Raw genomic sequence first — 24,526 nt, 5'->3', positions numbered from 1 at the left:
ATAACCAGAGAATTCTGCTACTAAAAATCATGAAATACGATCAAATTATCTTTTTCTTACTGTAATAAATTGTACTTACGTTTGCCATGCAGACGGCAATTCTTTGGGATTTCGAGACGCTGATGACTGGAAAGAATCATTTTTAGAATAGACCGTGACTCTTCCTTGGAAAACGACGCTCGCTCTTCGCTAGTTCCGGGATTACATTTTACAGCAGAAACCCGTTTTCTTGAATCAGAAAACAAAAAAAAAAAGATTAATTGTTTCCCATTTAAATTTTTTGGACGTCGAGACACGTCTGGATTATTGGGCTATTTTAATTGGATTGCGTAATATTTAGGCGTATTTGTAAATATTTTACGAGCTGCTAATGTGTGATCACGTTTTCTTAAAGCAATTAAAATAAATTCTACAATACATTTACGCGCGTGTATTTGTATTGTTTATAAAAAAAATTATATTTCCTATTCAATTATTATTAAAAGAAATCTTTTCGTGAAGCAGTAATAAAATTTGAAATACTGAACGCGTTTATTTTCGTTTCTGCTGGATCGGAGGATGCAACGTCAATCTATCAACTCAGAAAATATTCCACCTAATAATAACTCACGAGTCCGTTCGTCTGTAATCTTCTCTTAATTTTATTAACGCTAAATGAAATGTTTCGCTGTCAGCCGATTTCGATGAATCGTAACGTGACGCAACAGGAGTCATGCATGATGGATTATCCACTGCGATCCGCAGAAAATTTAGTTAGTTTGACCAAATACATTAGAGCTGCATGCACACGTGCGTGTTAATACCTAGTAAGATGAATATGTGCGTGTTACGTAATGTATAGAAACATAATGGAAGCCCAATGGATTAAGATTTAACGAGGAAAGGGATTTACGCGTAACCTTTAGCGGAGCTTATCTCTCAAAGTGCATTTGAAATTGCTCCCAGATTAATCCGGTGACTATTAACGCGCTGGAATTGCGACAGCACCTTGGTCCATTCGGTACAAGCCGTGTTTCGACAAGCGTCGAAGAGTCTCGTAAGCGCGTTTATTACGAGCTAAACAGCGTCGCCTGTATCGAGAAACGATAAATTCCGCAGAAAATTGACAATTAAATATCTCGCGGCGCTTTCCTCACGCGGAACGTAAATCATTTTGTCGCGATGGGTATCGCCAGATTGTCGAGCGGCGAAATTAGAGTTACGATCTGTCGCGACCTGTTCAGGTGAAACCGCCCCGCTGTTCGTCCCTCGCATTCCAGCCTGACATTCTCGGCCGCGCGCAACACAGGTTGTTGTGCCATCATCCGGCCCCCGGTCGGCCGGTCATTTCAGGATTTCGACACATGGACATGAAAATTTTGGCAACGCCGTGAACGATGGTAGGGCGAAGGTAATTCACATCGCACAATTCTGGCTATATATAATCGCCGATCGGCGCCGTAAAGCGAATCAGTTTAGTGAGCCATCTCAAGAGCTTGGATCGTCACCTCTTATTCTGCGAAATAAGAAGAACCTGCCTGCAGCCATGAAACTGGTGCGTGGTTTCTCCAAAAGAATCAGTAACGACATCCTCTGACAGAAACAAAAAAAAGTGTCCGCGCGATCGAACTCTCGGCAATTTTTTTTTTTTTTTTTTTTTAAATAATTTCTCGGTGAATCTCGCGGTGTGGTGACTTTCGCTCTTTCTCGGGATCTCAAGGATTACGAAGCGGAATATTACCGCCGTCGCGTTATCACACGGCGCATTGTTAAGACCAATTAGAACTACCAATTAGGGCTATCGTTTACCTCAAGGAAACGCCTAAAATGTTTTGAATTTAGAATGATACAGTTAGCGTCATGGAAATTATCTAGGTCTCGTGCGAGGGAAATGTGACTTGTCTTGTATATTGAGAGAAAACGGTTGTTAACTTGTCTAAATTTTTCAACTTGGTTGAACTTCTCCGGTTCAAATATTTATGCATTTAAGTCAAACACATAAATACTTGAACTAAAACAATTTAGTCGAGTTGGAAAATTTAATCAAGTTAATCACTTTTTTTCAGTGTATCCATCTTATTAATTCACGTATAGTGAATAATATTAAAATTTTACTATTTTTATGCTATTTCTACGCGAAAGAGAAGAAACCTATTATGACTTTACAATCGGACTAAAGACGAATACAAAACATATTATCACGAAAATGTAAAATATCAAGAGAAACATTTCTTTTTTATCACAAATAATTATGAACCGTTCCTCAAATCATTTCGTTACTTTGCACACAGATCATTGCTTTCGCCGCCGTCATCGCCGTCGTCTTTGCAGCACCCCCGCAGGACTACAGACAGACCGTGGTCGTGAAGGAGACGCCGCTGGACAACATCGGTCTCGATGGATACCAGTTCGGCTACGAGCTCTCCGATGGCCAGTCCCATCAGGAGTCAGCTCAGCTGGTGAACGCCGGCCACGAGAACGAGGCTCTCGTCGTTCGTGGTAGCTTCAGCTACGTCGACCCGGAGACGTTGGTCAGGTACACCGTCAACTACGTTGCCGACGAGAACGGATTCCATCCCGAGGGAGCGCATCTGCCGGCTGTCTAAATCCTGACGAGAGTCCTACCTGAAAACATCATATCTCTGTGTTCTCGCATTTTCCGTTTGGTCTCGCGCTTAGGTTACGCTCGGAGAAGCTCAATCATTTCGATCTCTCAATTGTAGCAATCATACATGACACTCACATGACAAATCTAGTTATAAATAAATCAATCTTTATTTGATCTTTACTTCTTCCTGTGTATAAATTATTCCATAATTTCTCCCTTTGACACATTACTCCTGTAAATTTTATTGATCGATAAGTAGCAGCCTTAGGATAAGATGAGATGTTGAAAGAATTTTGAGGATTATAAGAAATCCTTGGATCTCAAAAAACGCAATTCACATGAATGATCGACATTTAATAAAGTTACTGTAATACGCTTAACGTATTATATAAATAATCTTTATTTTTTAAACGGAGCAGCAAAGACATGTTGTAATGCTCAGATTTTGTCAATTGGTTCACGATATATAATATAGTATAAGTGCAATAAACAATGCGCTACGTAAAGTAGTAAATTCTGGTAATAAAATAATTTAAATATGCTTGAAATACGCAATGTATTTTAATTATTTTTTTTTTGCTTTGCTTTCAATTATATCTCGTTAGAAAATACGTTCAAAAACAAATGGAACAATACTTAAATGGAACAATACGTAAAATGGAACAATACTTTGTCAAAGATTTATAATAATTTTTTTTAGTTGCTCTGACAAACTTGTTTTATAATTTGTCAATAAGCATAAAAATAGACATCTTGTTATTCTATTTCTTTCACTTCCACTAATATTAAAAAATTTTTTTTATTATATTTTTTAAAAGAAATACTGTAATTTTCAATAATTTTCCGTGAGAGCACGTAACAAGTTTAATTTTTCCAATATATTTTTAAAAAGCACTCTTTAATAAACCATCAATAAATCAATTAGATTGTTAAAAAATAAGGAACATTGAAAACCCATCGTGTGTTGTCACATTAACGATGATACGTTTCGCAACAAAAGGTACAACGAAAGAATCCGAATAAATTAAGCAACTAGTTTCCCTTGATCGTATCGAAGGTTATATGTTATTTTTACGTTACTATTATTTTCAAGGCTCTGACGAGTAGTGTTCCTTGAGGGCGGCTGGAAATCTCGCCACGGGGACCCAACGTGCCCCGGGTGCCGTCTCTTTAATTAGAACTTTAGCCGCTGTTTCACACACCAGGATCTATAATTTATGCAAGTGAAGATGGCAAAATTGTCTCGACAAAGGTTACATCAATAATTAATGATTGGAAATTCCTTAAATAAATTCTTGCAGAAAAATGGAATTCCCTCTTACTTAAAATGCAAGAGGATTTTTTATCAAACTTAGCAAATAATTCTGACATAATAGTTATGCTACTATTTTACATAAATGTTATATATATATATATATATATATATATATATATATATATATATATATGTATATATAATAAAACATTACTAAATACATAACTGTACATATATTATTATATATAAACTACATAAATGCAATTATAATTTATTATATAAATTTATTTAAATAAATTTATATTTAAACAATTATTAATATAAAGTAATATTAAGTTGCAAAAAAAAAATATATATATATATACTTTTTTTAAAATATTATATTATGTATTTTAAATATTTTATGTAAATTTACACAAGTTTCAAATGAGAATGTTTTCTAAAACATTTTTCTAAAATGGACTTATTAGTTAGATTTGTCCACATTCAAAATTTTAATAATTAATAATTGTATGTATTATCGATAATGAAAGTTATTTCATCAGAATAAAAAAGTGTGTTAAGAATTGCGAAATCTGTCTGTTATTACAATGTCGTAAAAAACGAGAGAAGAAGAATGCAATTATTTTTTATTTAAGTGGAATTTAAATTATGAAATTATTTCGGATGATCGCGTGATCGTCACGAAAAATTCTTACGAAGGTCAAAATCTAGACAACGATACGTGGCATATGTCTTAACTAGCAATACGGGCAAGAAAGGTGAGAGGTGAATTAATATAGACCCAGTCAAATTTTGGCAGTAGGAGGAACACTATAAATTCGCGTCGGATTCCGACTAGACTTCACATCAGTCTTCTTCCTTGAACGAGTGTAGCTGTACGCGCCTTCATCTTCAACATGAAAACAGTGGGTATATTCGAGACTCCGTCGGAATTGGAATTATAATTTACAACGAATCAATTCTCTTATTTCTTGTGAGCACGAGCGCGCAAAATTAATCGCGGATTAATTCAAAGATCGTTATCGTGAGTTGCAACATCGAAATCTGGACATTTGTTAATGTCACTACAGATGTGCGAATTATTCAAACACGAATCGAATCGAATCGAATCAGGAGAGATTATATAACACTGACCTAAAAATATCAAGTACTAATCTATTTTTGTTGCCAATCATATTTAATACAATTTTATACAATATAATCAATATTATTCTTTACAATATAGAAATCTGTTATTATTTTATATATTAATATTGAATCATGAATAATTTTTCTGTTGATTAAAAATTATGTTTCAACGATTCGATTCGTGTAAAATTTTGATGATATGATTCGCTTCAAATTTGTACAAAGAGATAAAAATTCGATTCAATTCGGCGTCAAAAAACCCCGAGTCACATATCTGTAATTGCCACTTGCAATATCTCAAGTAGCAAACGTTATTTGTAATCAAGATAACGTCCTTGACGACAAAAGTGTCTTTTGATGTTAAAAAGTCAAATAACGTCGGGTTGCTGTATGGAATCTTAACAATAATTTCGGTCGCGTTCATCAAGTGTCGTGAATAGCGAAAACTGCGCAACAAACTGACTAATCGTTACTAATCGATCAATTGACTTTCCCTTTTTGCAGATCATCGCTCTCTGCGCCCTCGTGGCCGTCGCCCTCGCGGCACCTCCTTACGATTATAGCCAGACGGTCGTGGTGAAGGAGACACCGTCGGACAACATCGGTCTCGATGGATACCAGTTCGGCTACGAGCTCTCCGATGGCCAGTCCCATCAGGAATCCGCCAAGGTGGTGAACCCCGGCCAAGAGAACCAGAGCCTCGAAGTGCGCGGTAGCTTCACCTACGTCGACCCGGAGACCAACGTCAAGTATACCGTCAACTACGTTGCCGACGAGAACGGCTTCCGTCCCGAGGGAGCGCATCTGCCAACTGTCTAAGTTCATTAACCACCTCGACGAGGTGCTAGATACGAAAAATGGCCAGCTCTGATAATACATTTTTACCTGCATAATCAGCTTATAATTCAGCATTAAATTGATTATTATTATTGTACAGATGCTTCGTGGATAAGCATGCTTATTTACAATGCTATAAATTGTAAAATTAATATTGTATTATAAGCTAATTGTCGAAATTCTAGCCGATCTTTAATAATATTTTGTTGATAAATATGAAATCCACAAATAGCGCTTCACAATATATAATTTGTTAAGTAAAAACGTGATCGAGTTAATTTATAAAAAAAATTTATTTAAAAAGTTTTCAAACACATATATACATTCTACTTGAGGATGACTATTTTTTTAAGGAAAATTTGTTTAAATAAATTTTTTTATAAATTAATCCAATCATGCTCTTGTTTAACAAACTGTAGGTTTAATCGGCTTTATTTGGACTGTGCAGCTACGCGTTTGGAAAATTAAATTCTAGCAACACCGATTCCATCGCAGCAACACATTCTGTCGATCTCAGTTAATACAAATTTTATTAAAGACACGTGTAAATATTAAATTTCTTTACCTAACAATTTCGGCTCAAGAAATTCTTTTGCACCCTTTGCATTTGATTTCTTTCCTTTTCCTTTTTCTCAAAAGCCTTTGCGCATACATACACACATACACATATATATATATATACACTGAAAAAAAATTTTTATGTTCAAGTAAATATATTTAGTTTAACATTTCCTTGATTTAAAATAATATTTCCTTTAAGTTTGAAAAATAAATTATTTTCTACTTGCTTTAAATTAAGAAAATAATGTTAAAATAAATATACAGGGAGGTAGACAAAATAATGTGAACACTTGGAAAACGCATTACTTATTTTATTAATAAGAGCTTGATCATTATTTGTCTTTAATACAAATTTTATCCTTGTTTGGAATAAGACTATGCAATGCTTACCAGTGCGCAATGTTACCATTCTTCTAGTAGAATACCCTTTAAGAAATATTGAAGGAGAAAATCCATTTTTCACAATGCTTTCCAAAACTATTCACAACGACTCGATAATATTTAAGCCAGATAGTTATGTTGACTGGAAGAAATGTAGAAATTTTAATAAACAGAGTGCAATTTTAGCAAAATAGTATATAATGAACGAATTTCTTCCTCTAATATTTCTTATACATATAATCAAAAGATGTTCTGCGAAAAGAAAAGTGTAACATTCCATTAGTGACTAGTTAAGCATTGCATGACCTTATTCCAACAAAGATAACATGTGTATTAAAGATAAATAGTTTCTTATTAATAAAAGTAGTATATTTTCTAGGTGTATGTCATATTATTTTGTCTATTCCCTTTAATTGAACATGAAATTTTTTTCAATGTGTGTGTATATATTTATATATATAAAAGAGTAAGGCTTCTGGCACAGAGTTCTACATAATGTGAAAGAAGATAATCAATCAATCTGTTCTTTCTATCCTGAGGGAAATAAAGGACTCTGATTGATTGATTTGCTTCTCTTCTGCATTATACGTTACGCGTTATGCAAAAGTTTGTGTCTGCCCTGAGTTAGTCTTGCTAAATCTATCTCTGAATAATTAAAGGATTACTGCACAGCATCAACATTCATCGCTATCTTTGGAAACACCGTGCTGGAATGTACCGCAATGGAATTCTTTAATCTACGTATAATTTTTACATTAAGAATGCAATTTTTTGCTAAAGAATTAAGCAAGATATACACTGATAAAAAACAGATTAAGCTAATAATAATATATTTGCTATCGAAAAGAGTTGTTTATAAATATTGTTTTTATGTGAGAATATTTCTTCTTTCATATAGATACATTTTTAATTTAGAAAAAATTAATAAATTAATGTTTGTGTATTTCAAAAATAACAATAAGTTAAAGTTAAAAATTAAACCATTAAAAATTTAACTAATACAAATTAAAAGTTAATAACTTTTTAACTTTATTATTTAACTTTTAACTTTTTAACTATATCATTATTATTAACGTTTGTATTTTTATATACAAATTTTTAAATGATTGGTGCTAAATACACCGTTATTATTCAACTTTTAGAACTTACCACTTTTAAGTCGTTAATTCGATTTATCCCAGCAGTTTAATGCACTTGACTTATCCTCCGCAATTATCGTTTCCTATCTTCAATTGCTATCATTGAAAGTACTTTGGCGATTGAATTAATATAATCACACTCGACGATCAATCATTTCTTTTGAAGAATGCGTCTGTAATAAATAGACACAGAATCTGTATTTCATTCTTGACAGGTTGGAAAAACGATATAGGTTACAAAAAATCGATTATCTTTCAATTAAGATTCCTTACATATAATACGTGCTGTCTGAGAATCAAGTGTTTTATTATTTCTCGGGCTTCTCATCTTTCCTCTCTTTCTTTCCACCATCTGACAATTATACATTATCTTATTTTAAATTCAGAAAATCGAACATAAACATTTACAAAAAAAAAAAGGTTCTTACCAGACAGATTACCAAGAGGCGAAAAGATTGGGCTGAAGTAAGCTGCGAATTCAAGTATTTAAATTCAGGTGTGCGAATTCTCGATATTAGGGGATCACGGGGCGGCAAGAGGTAACGCCAACCCACGTCAGCCGTGGATCAGAAGCAGATTAGAGGCCGTCGAGTGCCATCTGTGGGTCACCGTGGGTCTTCAATTACGGTCAGAATCAGCCACGAGCGCGTGTGTTGACACGTCAAAACCGTGTGTTCCGCGATGTGCTCGTCAGCCCGTATGCCTCGTCGGCCTCGTCGCAAGTAATGACGTTTAATTGCGATTTCTAACACTGGCGCGATTCGTTTATCGGTGCGAGACGGGCGCGCGAATGCGTTCCCCATGATCCCGGACGTTCCGTCGCTGCGCACGAGCGGCGCGTCGTCATAAAACGTTCGTTCCATGACAGTACGGAGGTTAGGGATCCCCATACTTCGCGAACAACGACACGTTTCACCGCGCTCGTCGGCCTTCTCTTCCTCTCTCTCTTTCTCCGCTTTCTCGTCGTGCAGCAAGACGCGAACATCTGGACGTCCGCGAGCGAGCGTGGAGGCGCAGCTAACCAGAAACAACGCGCCAGGAACCCTAGAGCGACGCGATGACCGTTGTTAGCGAACGCTAAACCGTCGCTCGGCTCGCCGCAGTCCAGAGATCGACAATGGCGAAGTTCAGGATGCTGCCGCGTACTTCGCGCATCGTGGCCCTCTGCTCGGCCGCGAATTTCATTAACGCCGCGGACCGGGTCATCATGCCTATCGCCATCGTGCCGATGACCGACGAGTTCAAATGGAACCTGTACTGGCAGGGATGGATACTGTCCGCCTTTGCTTTCGGATATTTCACTAGTCAGGTAGACAATAATTCCGTAACTCTGCGCGTCACTGCTGATGGAAATGTAGCATGTATATATAATGTGTTTTATTTTTTTCTTTCAAGATCATCGGCGCGAGTACGGCGAGTCGTTTTGGCTGTAAAACGGTGCTCATGCTAGCGGTTTTGCTGTGGTCTATTAGCACAGTCATCACGCCTTTGCTAGCGCAGTCGGTACCACTGCTTATAGTCTGCAGAGTGGTTCTAGGACTCGGAGAAGGATTAGGTGAGGACAAAGAGGAAATGGAACAGTCAGAGCCAGCGTGACATTGCACCTTGAGTTAATGAATTAATTGTTTGTAGGCCTACCAGTAATATTTCATTTATTCGCACATAATGTTCCTGTGGAAGAAAGATCACGAGCTTTTGGTTACCTAGTGGCTGCTGGTTCAGTTGGCCAAGTGGTCGCGTCTGTTGTAAGTCTTATTGTACTTAAAAATCTCAATGTATATTAAATTGTAAGGAAAAATCACATTTTATGTACTATATGTCTCTGATTTCGTTAGATATGCCCACATTTGGCATGGCAAACTGGATTTTACTTGTTTGGGACAGTAGGTATCATATGGACTCTACTGTGGCTGATGCTGTATCAGGAAACCAACTCCCAAGACGAGATACCATTATTTGTTCCTAAAGTAAACTTTTCTCTGACACTTAATTTATTTTAATTGTTGGAAATGTGCGAATGAAGGGTTTTAACGCCGAATCGATTTGTTGAAACGTTACTTTTAATTAACATAATTATTGTTACGTTGAATTTTAATATATAGGCAACAAAAGATTTTTATATAAAAAAATCAATATTGATTAATTATGACATAAAATCGCTTTAAATATGATTTTTTTAAGATTGTCAATTTAACATGTGATTCATATTTGGAACTCTTAGATTCAAAATTTTTAGATAGCTCGAATAAATTTGAACCAGAGATTCAAATCTGAATCGAATAATTCACACATTTATTAAATGGATACTTTTTTACTAATTTTATAAAAAATATAATTGATAGGTTGCTCAGAATAGAAGCTTGCGTTGGACCGAATTCATTGCTCACTGGCCCCTGTGGGCTTTGTACATAGCGCACTTTGCAATGAACTGGAGCAATTACATAATAATGCAGTGGCTGCCAACTTATTTGGCAAGAAACTTGTCTGCGAACAAGGAGAGCATTAGTTTGACAGCTCTCCCTTATATCGTTAATTCTCTCATTGGTATTGGTAGGTATATAAATTATACATTTTATGTTTCTTAAATATATTTGTTTTTAAAAAAGATCTTTTCTTTCATAGTCGCTGGTCACAGTGCTGACACTTTGATACAAAAAAGATGGTCTGTTCTCTCTGTTAGAAGATTGATGACAAATATAGGCCTAATTGGACCAGGTGCTTTTCTGTTAGCTTTCTGTGCTGTAGATAATCTGCTTGCTGCAGTCATGTATGTATAATTTCGATATCGCTCCTGCGTTTTATATTGTTGGATTTTTTTAGATATATATATATATATATATATACAAATTATTACCTTACAGCTTTGTCTCAATATCCATGGGCCTCTGTGCATGCAACTCCGCTGGACATCTAAGTAATCACGCGGATATAGCTCCGAATCATGCAGGAATTACATTTGCAGTTTCGAATACAATTGTATGTATTTTTTTCTGTTGAAATAAATATCGAACAGATCGCTGCGAAATTCGTAATCTATGTCGTTACGTCTTGATTTTCAGGCAACAGTACCTGGAATTCTCTGTGGACCATTAACAGCCGAATTAGTGACTGCCTCGCACGGTTGGTGGATGCCGGTTTTCGTTTTGGCGGCAGCGATTAATTTCACCGGGGCTATAATATACCAAAGCCACAGTTCGGCGCTTCCAGTGTTGTGATATGCTCCATCTCTCATCCAGCGATTATTTGTCGTTGAGAAGAAAGAAATGGTCAAGTGTTTGTTGAAAATAATGCAAAGATGTCCATTTACTTTGAGATCACTCTAAACAATCTTCTGAATGAGGTAGCTCTAACTGTTTACAAGAATGTTGGTGCATTTGGTCATCGCGTATCGGCCAGTCGAAGACATATCATAATGCTTTATTTATATCTAAAATAAACTTTTATTATCTTTTTCAACGAAGAGCAAAGTGTGATTTTGACAGATAGTGCCATAATTTGATGGACAGAAGTAGAACTGGTTTAAAAAGTCAATCGAATAAATGCAGGGCATGTATTTATGAGACTCATTGTACACCTTAATTTATATATATACACATATATCGTATCACTCACAAATTAGCGAAAAAACATTTGTGATATGTTTGAATAAAAATTTAAAAATTTTGGTTACATACGGTTATACGACATAAATGTATATTCTATAAAACATAAGACTGTACATAAAAGAAATTTTAACTTTCACATTTATATATTTTTTAAAGCGTTTTAGCATACAGGAGGGAGAGACCATCTACACTGAAAAGAATTTGGTAATAGCAACTACATGTTGAGTTAAATAATGCCAATTAAATATTTGATTAATATAACCAAAAATAATTTTACTTTTCTAAATATTTTGTAAATATTATTAAATTTGACAATACTTGCTAAATATTCAGAAAAGTAAACTTGTTTTTTGTTACATTAATTAAATATTTAATTGGCATTATTTAACTCAACATTTGGTTGCTATTACCAACTCTTGTCAATGTATTCGCCTATGTGTTATAAGAATCAGAAAACATGAAAGACTTTCAAAATAATTATAATATGATTTAGAATTATTTAAGAATAAAAAAGTATATTAAGAATAAAAAAGTATATTAAGAATAAAAAAGTATATTAATAAAAAAGTATATTAATGATATTTCTGCCTTACAGCGGATATTACACAACGGATTATAAAGATAAGTCTTTTCTCAAGTATTCTGACTGCATTATTTGCGACAGCATGTCTCTCGATAACGAATTTTTGTTCAATCCCATTTTAATAAAAGTGTTATCTTGGCAATTTGTCACGCTTGACTGTTTCAGATTATCAAAAGATCTCGTATCAATCACTTCCGTCGGTCGTGCATCGTTACATAATGCCGTATTCTCGAAAGTCGTATTATCATATATCTTGTTTGCTCGAATAGTATCAACAGATATGACTTGCGTAACAGTAGTATTCGCGATATTTGAGCAAGAACGATCTTGATCGTAATCTTCCGAATCGTAGCCGTCGCTGTGCTTTCCGAAATTTTCGTACAAAACATGCGGCTCGATACTGTGACTCGCCAAGATATCCGCGATATCGCTTGCCGATGCTTTTACATCTTGGAAGCGACTTGACGGATATTTTTCCTCTTTTTCCCGAATACTGTTACGTGACTCGTGAATATTACCGCAGTAACGTTGCAGATATTCCTCAATGGAAGATTTGATCCTCGCCTTTGTCTTGTTGCTAGTGTCTGTAAATTTTGGCTTCATTATATCTGTAACAGCTGTATCTGGCCTTTTTTCATTGATATTCGACGCAGTTGCGTAGACCGATCCAATATCATTGGCGAAATCGCGTTGGTGCGCTTCAGTGTGTACAGATCGCTTTTTCGACGAGAGAAAATTCTTATGCGGTCGTTTGTCCGTCAGAATATTTTCCGCAGCTTCAAATCGTATCCACGCCGCATCTTTACCAGTTACTTCGCTGTCGACGTTTTTCAGACGGGGGGCCGACTTGGCTTTTGCCTTTCTGTCGGGAAAGATGACGCTTCTCACAATTTCTGCTTTCTCTTGTAAAGTCGGCTTGCTGCTGTTTCTCAGGACATTAGTCGCGCTTCTGTGCAAGTAATGATTCGCTTTGGAATTCATATAATTCTTCTGAACTCTGTCTATCTCGTACATCATCTTCTCTAACATCTCGTACAATTTTTTCGTTCGGGCATTGTCGATGCGATCTTTACCTTTCGTCCAATCTTTTTCCCCTCGTAACGCTTGCCATGCAGACTTGACCCTCTGCACCTCGCGATCTATATCGCTTCCCTCGTCTGAAGCATAAACGATTGAAATGCGATTTTCGAACTTATAATTCAATATGATAAATAAAAATTTCAAAAAAAGATTTTTGAAGTTTTTTAAATAACAGAGTTACGCGGTAAAGACATATAAATTTACACTCTTTGTCAATTTGTTCGTTCAGCGTCCTCGTCGGATCCTCTTTGCCAAGTATCGGTAGACAAGTATTTTTCGTTGGAAAAGAATTCGCTGGATCTGGATCAACTGTCGCAAAATCAACACGCGAGTTCAATTCCGGCAAGACTGCGGACGTCTTCTGTTTCACAAAGTCTGCAGATTTGGCAAGTGACGTAGTATCTATGTATAATTAATGAATGTTAGCACGAACGAAAAATACAGGAGATTTTGAAACAGATACTTTTTTATTGGTTATTAATGTTAAAATGTTTTCGCTTGTATTTCTGTCAATTATGCAGGTCTTAAACGTGCGGAAAAAACCTGTAAAATTTTATACAAATTTAAGAAATGCTACAAAAATCTACATGAAACATTATTGAATTGAAACATTTTTTTCTAAATTTTTGTATTTTTGTAATACGTCGTATCTGTAATTTCTATGAAATTCTTGGTTATATTATATCAAACTACAATAAACTACACATTTCTAAGTAGCTTATTTTGACGAAAAAAAATTTCTATGATCAAGTACAAAGTTGTACTAGCAATAGAAATTAGTAGAAATTATAAGTTTTTTTGTAAAAATATTTTTTTTTTCTTAGAAGTATGTAATTACTAAAATTAATAAAAGTGTTTGAAACTTAGTACTTTTTGTAGATTTTTGTAGCATTTCTTAAATTTGTGAAGAATTTGTTTCGCTAGAATACAATCTGAAAACTTGAGAGGAATAATTAATATAATGTAAATAGACTTATAGACGTAAATAGATTCTAATCAATTCCATACTTGTTTTAGAATGAGGTAATGTTTGCACAGAATTATTCGTACGCCACAAATGAGTTTGCGATGTTAACTGACGTGATTGTTCATTAGCATTAACGAACGGATTGAATTCATAGACGAAATTGCTCGTTGCTGGAATTCGTTTTACGGGATTTACATTCAATTTTTTCCCCTGTTTCGTTATGTTTTCCGCTATCTGTCTTGGAAAATATTGTTATTTAATCAGCATTAGCTATTTTGTAAGTAGCACACTCAAAATAAATCAGAAAAGAATCATTTATAGCAATTACAAGTAGCGAAGTGACGTTAACAGCTGACATCTATTTTGGTCTATTAGATGTCACTGTGTCAGTTTCAAATGTCACTCCCCATATAGCACTGAAGCTTTTAGTAACGTGCAAGTTGCAATAATATAATATAATATTGCAGAGACGTTTCAGAAACATACAGTATCAATGATTCATTGAAATATTCCAGTAATGTTGTAGAAATATTATAAAAATCTCAGGATATACATAAAAACACGCGTTAACTTTGTGTAAAAAGATATTTGTGTTCTCATGTGTATATCTCAATACAAAGCCCATATATTAATAACATTAATATTATTGTTTTATATTGCTCCCTAACATTACTGTAATCTTACGTTGTAATATTTCTAGGAGCAAATATTTCAACGTTGCCATAAGCTTGCAATAACACATTGCAGAAACATTTTCATGCAATATTACAACGTTTCGCTGTAAGGTTTATGCAATGTTTCCGCAATCTTTCGGTGCTGTATGGGTCTGATATTTTGAGATTGCAAATCATATTTTTTGGCTACGAGGTATCGGTCATATATTTCGGATCTCGATTCAATCGAATGAACTTTTAAGTAACAGAGAAACGTACAATATCGCGCTTTACTCTAGTTCCCAGGGTACAGGATTTCGTTTCATCTTTATTCGAAGCTTCAACTTGTGACTTCCAATTGCCGTTCAATTTACGATTGCTTCTTTGATCGCCGTGCGCTTTCAAATCCCGCGAAAATTCTGGCAGTTTCTCGCCGTCGACCTTGGTAAAACGTGTTCTGTATAGATTTAAAAAATTTTGGATATATATGTAAACCAACACGTGCGTTGTATCGTTTACGAAGGTACAAGAAGGTAAAAATTTTACTTCGCATTAGCGTCCATGCATGTATATTCTTCCGCGTATCTCCTATTTCCATCCTTGTCCTTGAACAGATGATCACTAGAAACCGTTATTTTGAGCCTCCTTTGATCGCGCGATTTTTTAGTGAGACTGAAAATCAATTCATGTCAGATGTAATCACGCACATGCTTAAACGTATACGTATCTCTTTCGCCTACTTCGTTTTGGAGAGAGCGGCTAATTTGTCTTTCGGTTTGACCACGGGTTCTGGCAATGCTTCCTCCTGTTTTTCCCGTTCTGCGTTTTCCACAAAAACGGACAAGGCATTTATTCTATTATACTTCTCGCAATTTTGTGTCTTGACACGAACGGTGCTTAGATTCGTCGCGGCGAAGGAGAATAGCACATAATGAGAATACGGAACGATTCCGGATGATCCTCGGAAAAATCGGTGTGGGCTTGTTGAATTTTCTTTCTCAAATTATATATTTTCCGAAATATGGTCTGCTTTTTATAGACAGGTAAAAAAAAATATATATATTATACTATTTCTATTTGCGTGTGTGTATATTTTTAGCAAATTAAAAGCCAAGCAATGTTTGGATGAAGATGAATGGATTATGCGTTGTGCATTGACAATTACTTTCAAACTTGATGTTTGACTATAAAAAATATTAGAATCGATATTCGATTTAATAAAAGAAAAACACTGAAATACCATAAAGCTAATTCGTATATACGTTCATTCGGCGCGCGTGACGCGCGCCTGTTTTTTCTAGTTTTAAAAAGCATATATGCAATACTGGAGTATTACATATATGATAAAAAGAAATCTTTGTATAGCTTTATTTATCAGTCTTTATTCGTATAACTAATCGACAGATCAAAATATATTTATATTATTTTTTAATATATATATATGTAAAGAGATGTTAACGATACAGAGCTATACGCTCGTGCGCCGAGCGTTCTCGAAAGATTATCATTGATATAATTCGAGACACAAGAAGAAACCGGCGTTTTCTTTTTCGAATCGATATCGAATGCCATGCTTTATCGGATCGTGAGTTGCGTAAGCTAAATCAAGTCCAGCTTGATTCCTTTGTGCAGTTTCTTCATTCCGCCGCGTAGGAAAAAGAGGGCGAGCGTAAAAGCGGTAAACACATTGCGCGATATTACATTACGATTTTCTATCAAACGCATCTACCTTGTCCTATAAAAATCTCTCACAGTCTCCCCGACGCCGCGCCGCGTCGAAGGAGAACTCATAGAACCGACACAAGCTTCATTCGCAGCTTGATGTACGAGGGATGCATTCGCGTCTACGAGCTTGCGAGCTTTCTAAAACTGCGGCCACACGGACACGCGGTGGTGGAAGATGTAACGAAAGAGTCAACAAAGGAAGAATCAAGCTGAGATAACGTAAAGGACCGAGGCACAGGTGAGAGAGAGGATGTGCTACTATCCGTGGTTGTCCTTCGCCGTTCTGGCAAAGATTAGAACATTTCGATAAGGCTCACGATGCCGCAAACAGTGCACATAACTCGTCCAGGAATCCCGTTTCTGATCCGTTGAGAATCAACATCGGACGTAATAACAATACAGCGAGTCTTTTCAGGTACGAATGAAGGTTACAAATTCAAATGAATTGAAAATTTGTAATTTATTTTAATTTATTCGCGCTTTAGAGTCCCGGAATATTTTTAGTTTTAAATGGACACAAGAGGATTAAAATGTGAAACGCGTTATTCACCATTTTGAATACGGATGGATTCGTGTCTCATTATAACGAATTGAAATACGAAATGAGCTATTCATCATATTTTGAATTCGGATGCATTCATATTCTTATTGTTCTTTTATTATATTTGTATTCAAATGTATTCAAAAAATCTGAAGCGCAAAGTCGAAAATGTCGAAATGAATTTGTTCATATCCATTTCAATTCATCCACATTTGCTGGCTGACATTCGAGTTATAATATATCAATTTTTAAAAAAAGGGAAAATGTTCGAAATAAAATTGAGAGTAAATTTTGATATTATACAAATTTTCGTACGTTTAAGCATATACGAATAATCATACAAGTACATCGTTGAAAGACATTTAATTTGGAAGCTCTTTCGCCACCGTGTGTCCACACTCTCACTCTGCTTGTAAGAAAATTTACATTTTTATTTAGATAACTCTCACACGAAAATGGTCAACTTCATATAAAACAGCTTTGCACACGTATTAACGAATCGTAGGTAGCACCGTTTCCAGCATCTTGGACATCGCCTCTTGACGTGAAACGAGTGAATTGAAAGAATCGCGAAGAGAAATTCATTCTGTGAAATTTTCATCTCGAAATTGGGAATTGTCAACATTTTCGAATTCTTTTTCGGTTTTATCGTCGTGCAGGCATTCCTCCTCGCTCGCTTGAACTCTAATAAAGAAATTGATCGAATTGTGCGATTGCTTCCGTCTTGGAATTGCGATGAATAGGCGGAAGTACAAAGAAATATGAGAGGAGGAAAAGAATTTGAAGACCGATTTCCAATTACGGAGATTGTAATTGCGCAAAACGAACTTTATGCTGCGTTTCCTTCAAATTCACTCTTTTTCTCGTAGACTTTTTTTTATTCAGTCTACAAAATGTAGACACAATAATTGATGATCGATCCTCTCTCCCTTTACGTCTGCCCTCCCGAGGCCACGCGCGATCCTCTAGCGCGAGCGACTATTCTACCCTATTAGTGTGTCTTCCGGGTAATCTAGTTCTTGTTGGCTTCGTGAGGCAGCACGACGCGCTTGGTAAGACCCGGTGGCGTGTCGAACATCTGGGAGACGTGATCGTCGTCGGGATCCAGGGACGACATCAGGCCCTTCGACGGGCTCGGCGAGATCAGGCATTCGTGAATGAAGCTGCACACGGTGTTCACGTAGACGTCGCGGTAGGTCGCGTAGTGCTTGACGTGCGGCGAATTGGTGAACAGGACCAACTGCACCCGCACACCCCGCTCGGCTCGCCGGCTGGCGAACTTTTCGATGTCCTGACGAGAGAGACAGAGAGACACGTGAATCTCCCTCGTAACAAACCAAGTCTTTTCATTGGATCTAGGATATGTTGTAACTAATAATCATACGCGCTTGATCTTTTTCTAAGTGAACCTTTTTCTATATGCGTGTGTGTCTCTTTTTTTCTTTTCAATCAAGAAATTTATGTTTCACGAGTCTCTCAAGAGAGAGAGAGAGAGAGAGCAGCTCGTTACTGCGGAATTAACGGAAAAAATGAATAGAAACTCACGGACGCCGGGATTAGAGTGTCGCTGTTAGAGTACAGGAACAGCTGAGGCCAGGAACAGGCTTCCTCGGTGAGGGCGATTGGAGTCGTTGGAATGGGCGCTCTGCTGAAAGCCTGCCCAATTACCTGACGATCATAAATCGACATATAAACTGTACAGCGTCGGTACAGCTCTGAAATGATCCGATCTATGGACATGATATGGTTCGCCGCCCTGACATATGCTGCGATGAGATCGAGAATTTCGGAAATTAATGGAGATTACGATCGTTTCATGCTCGCTAATGTTCGTGAGTTAATGAGAATCAGAGTGCCGATCACGCTGTTCATTTACCTCGAAGAACCAGAATATGGAGAGGAAGAACGTCATGACAAACGACATCGGCAGGTTCGTGAGGGGATGACCGCCGATAATCGCGCTGATCGCTTTGAAAAGGCTCGTTAATCTCCTTTCACCGGGAGCACTATCAAATATCACTCCTTTGATCTGTGATTTCAATCAGAAACGTCATATGTCAGCAAATAAAAAAAATGTGCAACTAAAATTTTGCAGAGTGCAATCTGTACATTCTCCACTTTAAATCCTCTATAATTACGATAGTAAATTAATATATATTTTATAATCAAACTAAGTTAAAGTTAACAACTTATAAAATTAATTTAGCTACGTTAAAAACTACGTAAATAAAAAACTAGCTCAATTAAAAGTTATGTTGAGATTAAGTCAACTCAAGTTAAATTAAAAGTTAATTTTGAAAAGCATTCATATTAAATTAGAAATTCATAGTTTTTTAAAGTCAAATTATTCGAAACAATTATATGAATCACCACATAAATTTTTAATATTTTACTTGTAAATTAAGTTTATATGAAATAACAAAAAAAATTATTGTTTATTCTTTTTTTAATTTTTCCTTTTACATAAATAAATTTTTAACTTGAGAAAAAATTGAGTTTTTGTGTTTTAAAAAAATAACTAATTATAATTAAAAATTGAATGATTTAAAATAACCAAGTTAGGTTAAAAGTTATTAACTTTTTAACTGGTAACTACCTTGTCTATAATTCGTATCTTTATCTTTTTCGATTCCAGAAATAAAGAATATCAAATTTGTAATTCTAAAATACAGTGTAATTTTAAATAAATATCTGTATTCTAATTATTAAAAAAATTTTTTTTTTTAATGGAATTCTATTCTAAATTTTAATTCGACTCAAGATTATTATACAGTTTATTAACGTTTTACCTTCAACGGTATATTAGCTTTCTGCATCGCGAGGCTGACGCCCTGATAGAGCAACGCGCCGCCGTTGCTGAAGACGTGGAAGAATATCGGGTGCTCGTCCAGCCGCTTGTCCGTGATCACCTTCAGCAGCCGCTTGCCTATGTGAGGCATCTTGTTCCGGCGCCAGAACAGGCACTCCACCGGCGCCGTGTAACGTAGCGTAATGCAACTGCGGGAGGAGAACGCAACGCGAGTGGATTAATTATCGCATCGGGGGGTCTATTGCGTTTCGAGCGCGGCATTGGACAACTTCAATCGTCGTTCACGATCAAATTTAATTGTCGCGAGTCTTTGACAGGCGTTGTCTATACATTCGCAGATGTAGGACACTATGCTGTGCACTTTCAATCTTACTTTAAATTTACACAACACGTAGAATTAAAAATAGAATCCTCTGTCTCGAGAGTTCTATCGGGTGGTACAGATCGTCTAAAATGGGATTCGTAATGCTACGAGTCGCGACGTCATTATCTACTTCCGCAAAATCGTTCTCACGGATTATACGCCATTTATGAAGTAACGCACCCGGTGCGCACGCGAGTATACTCGGAGAAGCACGGTACTTCCAACACAAGGATTTCCGACCTCCGCGCCGCCGGGAATTAAACGAGTATTCAATCGTAGACGGCACCAAGTTTCACGCGAGATCAGCGATCGAGGAAATACCTCTTCTCCTCGTAGATCGAGCTGTATTTGGCCAGGTATCGGTCTTGACAGCCGGCCCATCCCAGCAGGATCACGACCGGCCGCTTGTCCTCCTCATACACGAACACAAACTCCTCCCGCTGATCCTGCCCTGTCGCGGCCAACGTCGGATCCTTCGGGGACGGCGGGAACGACGGGTACATGATGTAATAATCCAGATCCTCCTGGTCGCTCATCTTGTCCGATTGCCGTGCCTCCTGCTCACGAGGACGAAGGGGGAAAGGAGGGACGGAGTGAGGGCGAGAGGAAGAGAAAGGACAGAGGGAGAGGACGCGGTCGGGGGTGAGACAGTGCGCCGGGCATGAACTAGCTTCGCCGGGAGGGTGACTTGTACTCGGCTTAAACTCGAGCTTGCGTCGTTCGAAACGCGCGAACGCGCTATAGGATCGATATCCGAGAGGGTTGTAGGAGCTAGGTCGATGATAACGGCGCATGTGGACTTCAGTCGCGCGTATGCACATGCACAAGTGCGAAAGCGCCGGGCTACCACCACACTCTGGATTCCCGAGGAAAAATCGGTTCCTACTTGTCCAACACATTAGTCTCGAGAGATGAAAATAACGCATTCTATATTCGGAAAACTACCGTAAACAACGTGAAAGAATCGTACGAAGAAATAACGTAAAAAATTCAACCTTTTTTAATTCAAGGCACATTAAATAATTAACGAGCCAATTTTATCGAGGCACACTATTTGTTTGTTTGTTTATCTGCCTCTCTCTCTCTCTTTCTCACACACACAATTTTCTATTATATTCAGAGAGCATGTATATAAAGTTAAAAAAATATATAAGAACACGTAAAATACGTATTTTCTCAAATAAAATAACAGAATTTTAATTCCTTTAAAAGAAATTGTTTCACTGTTTTTAGTGTTTGGTCAGCGTGACAAATTAATATCACACTGTGATTTTGCTTCGTTTTAGTTTATTTATTAACACAAGTATTTATACACTGGCACTTATAATATCGACAATGTAAATTGTAATTACGCGTAATATGATAAATTTATGCTTTTACTTTCGTCAAGTATATTCACACATTATTTTACTAGCGTTTTGGACTCACGTCTTGCACGTTTTCTGCCCGAGACTATCTTGCCTCTACACCCGTGCTCGCCTTATATCTGCCAACAATCCCTCTCCCTGTCCATTTCTCACTGATAGAAATTTTCGTCATCGACTCACATTCAGCGAATCAAAGGCGATCGACGACAAATGCGACAAACGCGAGAAAAGTTTCAATCTTTCACATTTCATTTGAAAGCGACATGTCTGAAAGGATTCTACAAAATGTCTTGGGAAATGTTGCAATAGAAATGTTTCTGAGATCTATCACATAAAGTAAATTTTTAAATTGAGCTTTTTAAAATATGTTAACATACCTGAGCAAAAAATTTGCTTTGTTATTTTCTATTTCATCGACCGTTGAATAAAGACACTAATTGCATTTTATATATAATTTTTATTCAGGTATTTTAAGTTTAAAATACTTCAGAAATCATGTTAAAATTTATATTCAGAGAATTACAATTAACAATATTTCAAAAAAATTTCAGATTTCTTCAGCAATATTTTTGCAAGGTTGCAAGATTTGCGGGCATTTTACTATCTCAAATGTAGCTCTGAAACATATATATTTTGAAACCTTTCTGAAAAATATTTCATTTTTTTAGTTAAAATTTTTCTGAGACATTTTTGTATTTTTCTAAAAAATTTTTGTATGAGGTTGTTCACAAAGGTTTTAGTTTTTACCGTTACATTTAATAGTTACGTATGCTCTGTGGCCGCGTCATCTATAAAAAAAACCTTTTTTTAACTGAAAGTTCTTTTATGTGTCCACTCTACTGTGATTTTATATTTATGAAAGCGGAAATCGCGATTATGGATTTATCTTTCAACAGCTTTTTAAGAATAAACTCATAAAATAACATCCGACCTGACTAATAGCTAATCAATAATTGATACTGATAACTTGACACAATAACATCGATGCACTCAATATAAGTTTTTTATCAGATACGTTCAGATAATACATTTAGAAATGAAAAGTCAGATTTTTGTTCAGGAGTGATACGATTATTATTCAAATATCGTCTCTTAAATTTTATATTAAACCAAGTCTTTAACGTGTTAACTCATTAAATGAAAATTAGTAAGAATTATTCGAATCGTGCCGGCGCGATAATAAAATATAAACATGTTTTAAATTCAAATGATTAAACATGCAAATATTCTATTAATCTATCTTATTAAATGTGTGAATCGCTGTTAATTAAATGCGTTTCACATTTCTCATATTCTGAAGTCTGCGAGAATGTTCGAAACGGCACGAATTATACGTTTCATCACGAGAGATCGATACATGTTTAAAACAAAAATCCCGTCAAGTCTACACAAATATTTGTATTTCTTTTGGAATCTGTATTGGAGAAAGTCGTTAATTGAAATCGTCAAAATATTTATCTATACATTGTAACCGTAAATAATAAATGTATACTATTATTATTATATTAAATCCTCACTTCCGACATTTGTTGACTCACCAAACAGCTGATCGCTCGTTCGATCTTCCTTACACTCTCACTCTATCGCTCCGTGCCATCGTACTTTGTCTGCCACATTTTTCATAAAATCCCGTCACGTCCTATCTCTGAGCGAACCCTGCCTCTCATGTCAGTTCGCGGCAAATCTCAACACGATCGCGAACAAGTTTCAATCTTTATCTTATCATTTTTTTAAGTATTTTTATAGCAATAACGACATTATGTTTTGATTAAAATAAGAGTAGACAGAATATAAGTAATTTTCTACAATTTAAAAAGTAGTTTTTGTTTCGTGTCTATCTCGTTTCTCCATTTATTTCAAAATTTTTTTTGCTTCTTTTTATCTTTTCTAAAATTTATAAGGCACACTTGGAGTCTCATTGCAGCACACTAGTGTGCCACGACACATAAATTGAAAAACCTTGACGCAAGAAGAAACAGATGAAATTATATATAATGAACTGGAAAGATGGATTTCCAAGATATTTTATATTTTATACTTCAAGAATCGAGTTGCGCTTGTAATTTGCTATACGCCCTTGGCAACGGTTGCCAGATTAATTGGTTCTTCACTAAATCGATTGCCTTCTTAATTGATTTAAGCCTCTTCGAATAATTTGAATGGACCGGAATTTTCCTTCTCGATGGAGCGATCAAAACGAAGGTAAAATAGCGTTCTCATGATAAGAACCGACCTCTTTCGATCCTCTACCCGCCGCGATATAGCTGTGACTTTATTTTGGAGCGTTTCTGTGTCCATGAAATATGGACATTGAACTACGTAGGCAATATCTATAAATCTCGTAGATAATTTCCATAGGTAATCCAGGAGTGCGATGGGTTAGATAGATAAAGACGACAAAGACGTCTAACGGATCGAGTGTCCGTCTTTGTCTCTCTAACTCACCTCGCTCCCGGCCGAAGCACGGAAGAGAACCGTAAAATCGCGGACATATCTGCGGGATTCATAAGACATTGGCTACGTAATTCAATGTCCACATTTCAGAGACACACAAATGCGCTTCAAAGTAAAGTCGCAACCCAATCTACAATGTGCTCCTTGTTTCCTGTTTTTTTGCTTTTCGTCCATTACCCTTTTTCATCTTCGCGCAGAAGATCTATTTTATCAACAATCGTGTTTCTCGTCACAAATTTCTTGTCCCTTTCCGAGTTCGTTACCTCTATATCCCGCCAATTTCGATAAGACGGCGCGCAAAGAGGCAAAAAGCAATAGGCAAAAAGCCCGAAACAGGAAGCGCGGAGCACATTGTTGATTAGCCTCAAATCGCGGCCAAGCTGCTCTCCGCTTCTGATCTCAAGCGAGTGGCGCCAACCGCGGACGTCGAGCGAGGTTGTAGAACGGGTTGCCATCGAGCAGGCGCCTCGCTGGACCGCTCGCAGCA

The 24,526-nt window shown here is 36.4% G+C and overlaps 5 protein-coding genes and 1 long non-coding RNA gene across 6 annotated transcripts; 3 read left to right on the top strand and 3 right to left on the bottom strand.

Moving 5' to 3' along the window:
- The first annotated feature begins 1,406 nt into the window (after positions 1-1,406).
- On the top strand, positions 1,407-2,767 carry LOC105199019 (flexible cuticle protein 12). Its single transcript, XM_011165913.3, has 2 exons — positions 1,407-1,534; positions 2,271-2,767. The coding sequence occupies exons 1-2, from the start codon at positions 1,526-1,528 to the stop codon at positions 2,583-2,585; spliced, it is 324 nt and encodes a 107-aa protein (XP_011164215.1). The 5' UTR covers positions 1,407-1,525; the 3' UTR covers positions 2,586-2,767.
- A 1,861-nt stretch (positions 2,768-4,628) lies between these two features.
- On the top strand, positions 4,629-6,382 carry LOC105199018 (flexible cuticle protein 12). The gene is made up of 2 exons (XM_011165912.3): positions 4,629-4,750; positions 5,478-6,382. The coding sequence occupies exons 1-2, from the start codon at positions 4,742-4,744 to the stop codon at positions 5,790-5,792; spliced, it is 324 nt and encodes a 107-aa protein (XP_011164214.2). The 5' UTR covers positions 4,629-4,741; the 3' UTR covers positions 5,793-6,382.
- Positions 6,383-7,905: 1,523 nt separating this feature from the next.
- Positions 7,906-8,448, bottom strand: LOC113003485. The gene is made up of 3 exons (XR_003268514.2): positions 8,320-8,448; positions 8,165-8,243; positions 7,906-8,064 (listed from the first exon to the last, which is right to left on the bottom strand). It is a non-coding gene; the product is annotated as an uncharacterized LOC113003485 (long non-coding RNA).
- Positions 8,449-8,558: 110 nt separating this feature from the next.
- Positions 8,559-11,632, top strand: LOC105199017 (sodium-dependent phosphate transport protein 1, chloroplastic). Its single transcript, XM_011165910.3, has 8 exons — positions 8,559-9,200; positions 9,287-9,446; positions 9,524-9,636; positions 9,727-9,858; positions 10,234-10,441; positions 10,514-10,658; positions 10,753-10,867; positions 10,951-11,632. The coding sequence occupies exons 1-8, from the start codon at positions 9,009-9,011 to the stop codon at positions 11,104-11,106; spliced, it is 1,221 nt and encodes a 406-aa protein (XP_011164212.1). The 5' UTR covers positions 8,559-9,008; the 3' UTR covers positions 11,107-11,632.
- Positions 11,633-11,822: 190 nt separating this feature from the next.
- LOC105199015 lies at positions 11,823-15,807 on the bottom strand. The gene has a single exon (XM_039457981.1). It carries the CDS (start codon positions 13,106-13,108, stop codon positions 12,110-12,112), a length of 999 nt encoding a protein of 332 aa, XP_039313915.1. The 5' UTR covers positions 13,109-15,807; the 3' UTR covers positions 11,823-12,109.
- Positions 15,808-16,141: 334 nt separating this feature from the next.
- Positions 16,142-21,219, bottom strand: LOC105199016 (transmembrane protein 53). The gene is made up of 5 exons (XM_011165909.3): positions 20,540-21,219; positions 19,835-20,042; positions 18,922-19,074; positions 18,591-18,713; positions 16,142-18,336 (listed from the first exon to the last, which is right to left on the bottom strand). Exons 1-5 carry the CDS (start codon positions 21,142-21,144, stop codon positions 18,058-18,060), a joined length of 1,368 nt encoding a protein of 455 aa, XP_011164211.2. The 5' UTR covers positions 21,145-21,219; the 3' UTR covers positions 16,142-18,057.
- Between the last annotated feature and the right edge of the window lie 3,307 nt (positions 21,220-24,526).

This window comes from Solenopsis invicta, chromosome 2 (genome assembly GCF_016802725.1).
Source record: "Solenopsis invicta isolate M01_SB chromosome 2, UNIL_Sinv_3.0, whole genome shotgun sequence".
NCBI classification, from domain to species: domain Eukaryota; kingdom Metazoa; phylum Arthropoda; class Insecta; order Hymenoptera; family Formicidae; genus Solenopsis; species Solenopsis invicta.
The sequence above is the reverse complement of the archived record's forward strand: the minus strand, read 5'-3'. Positions and strand labels throughout refer to the sequence as shown.

Bases quoted from the DNA above. Each gene is read 5' to 3' on its own strand.
- LOC105199017 (XM_011165910.3), top strand. From the start codon at position 9,009: ATGGCGAAGTTCAGGATGCTGCCGCGTACTTCGCGCATCGTGGCCCTC. The intron at 9,637-9,726 runs GTAAGTCTTATT...TGATTTCGTTAG, and splicing joins GCCAAGTGGTCGCGTCTGTT to ATATGCCCACATTTGGCATG. The intron at 10,868-10,950 runs GTATGTATTTTT...CTTGATTTTCAG, and splicing joins TTGCAGTTTCGAATACAATT to GCAACAGTACCTGGAATTCT.
- LOC105199015 (XM_039457981.1), bottom strand. From the start codon at position 13,108: ATGTTAGAGAAGATGATGTACGAGATAGACAGAGTTCAGAAGAATTAT.
- LOC105199016 (XM_011165909.3), bottom strand. From the start codon at position 21,144: ATGCGTTATTTTCATCTCTCGAGACTAATGTGTTGGACAAGTAGGAAC. The intron at 20,043-20,539 runs GTATTTCCTCGA...CTCCTCCCGCAG, and splicing joins TCGATCTACGAGGAGAAGAG to TTGCATTACGCTACGTTACA. The intron at 18,337-18,590 runs GTGAGTTTCTAT...CTCTCTCGTCAG, and splicing joins ACACTCTAATCCCGGCGTCC to GACATCGAAAAGTTCGCCAG.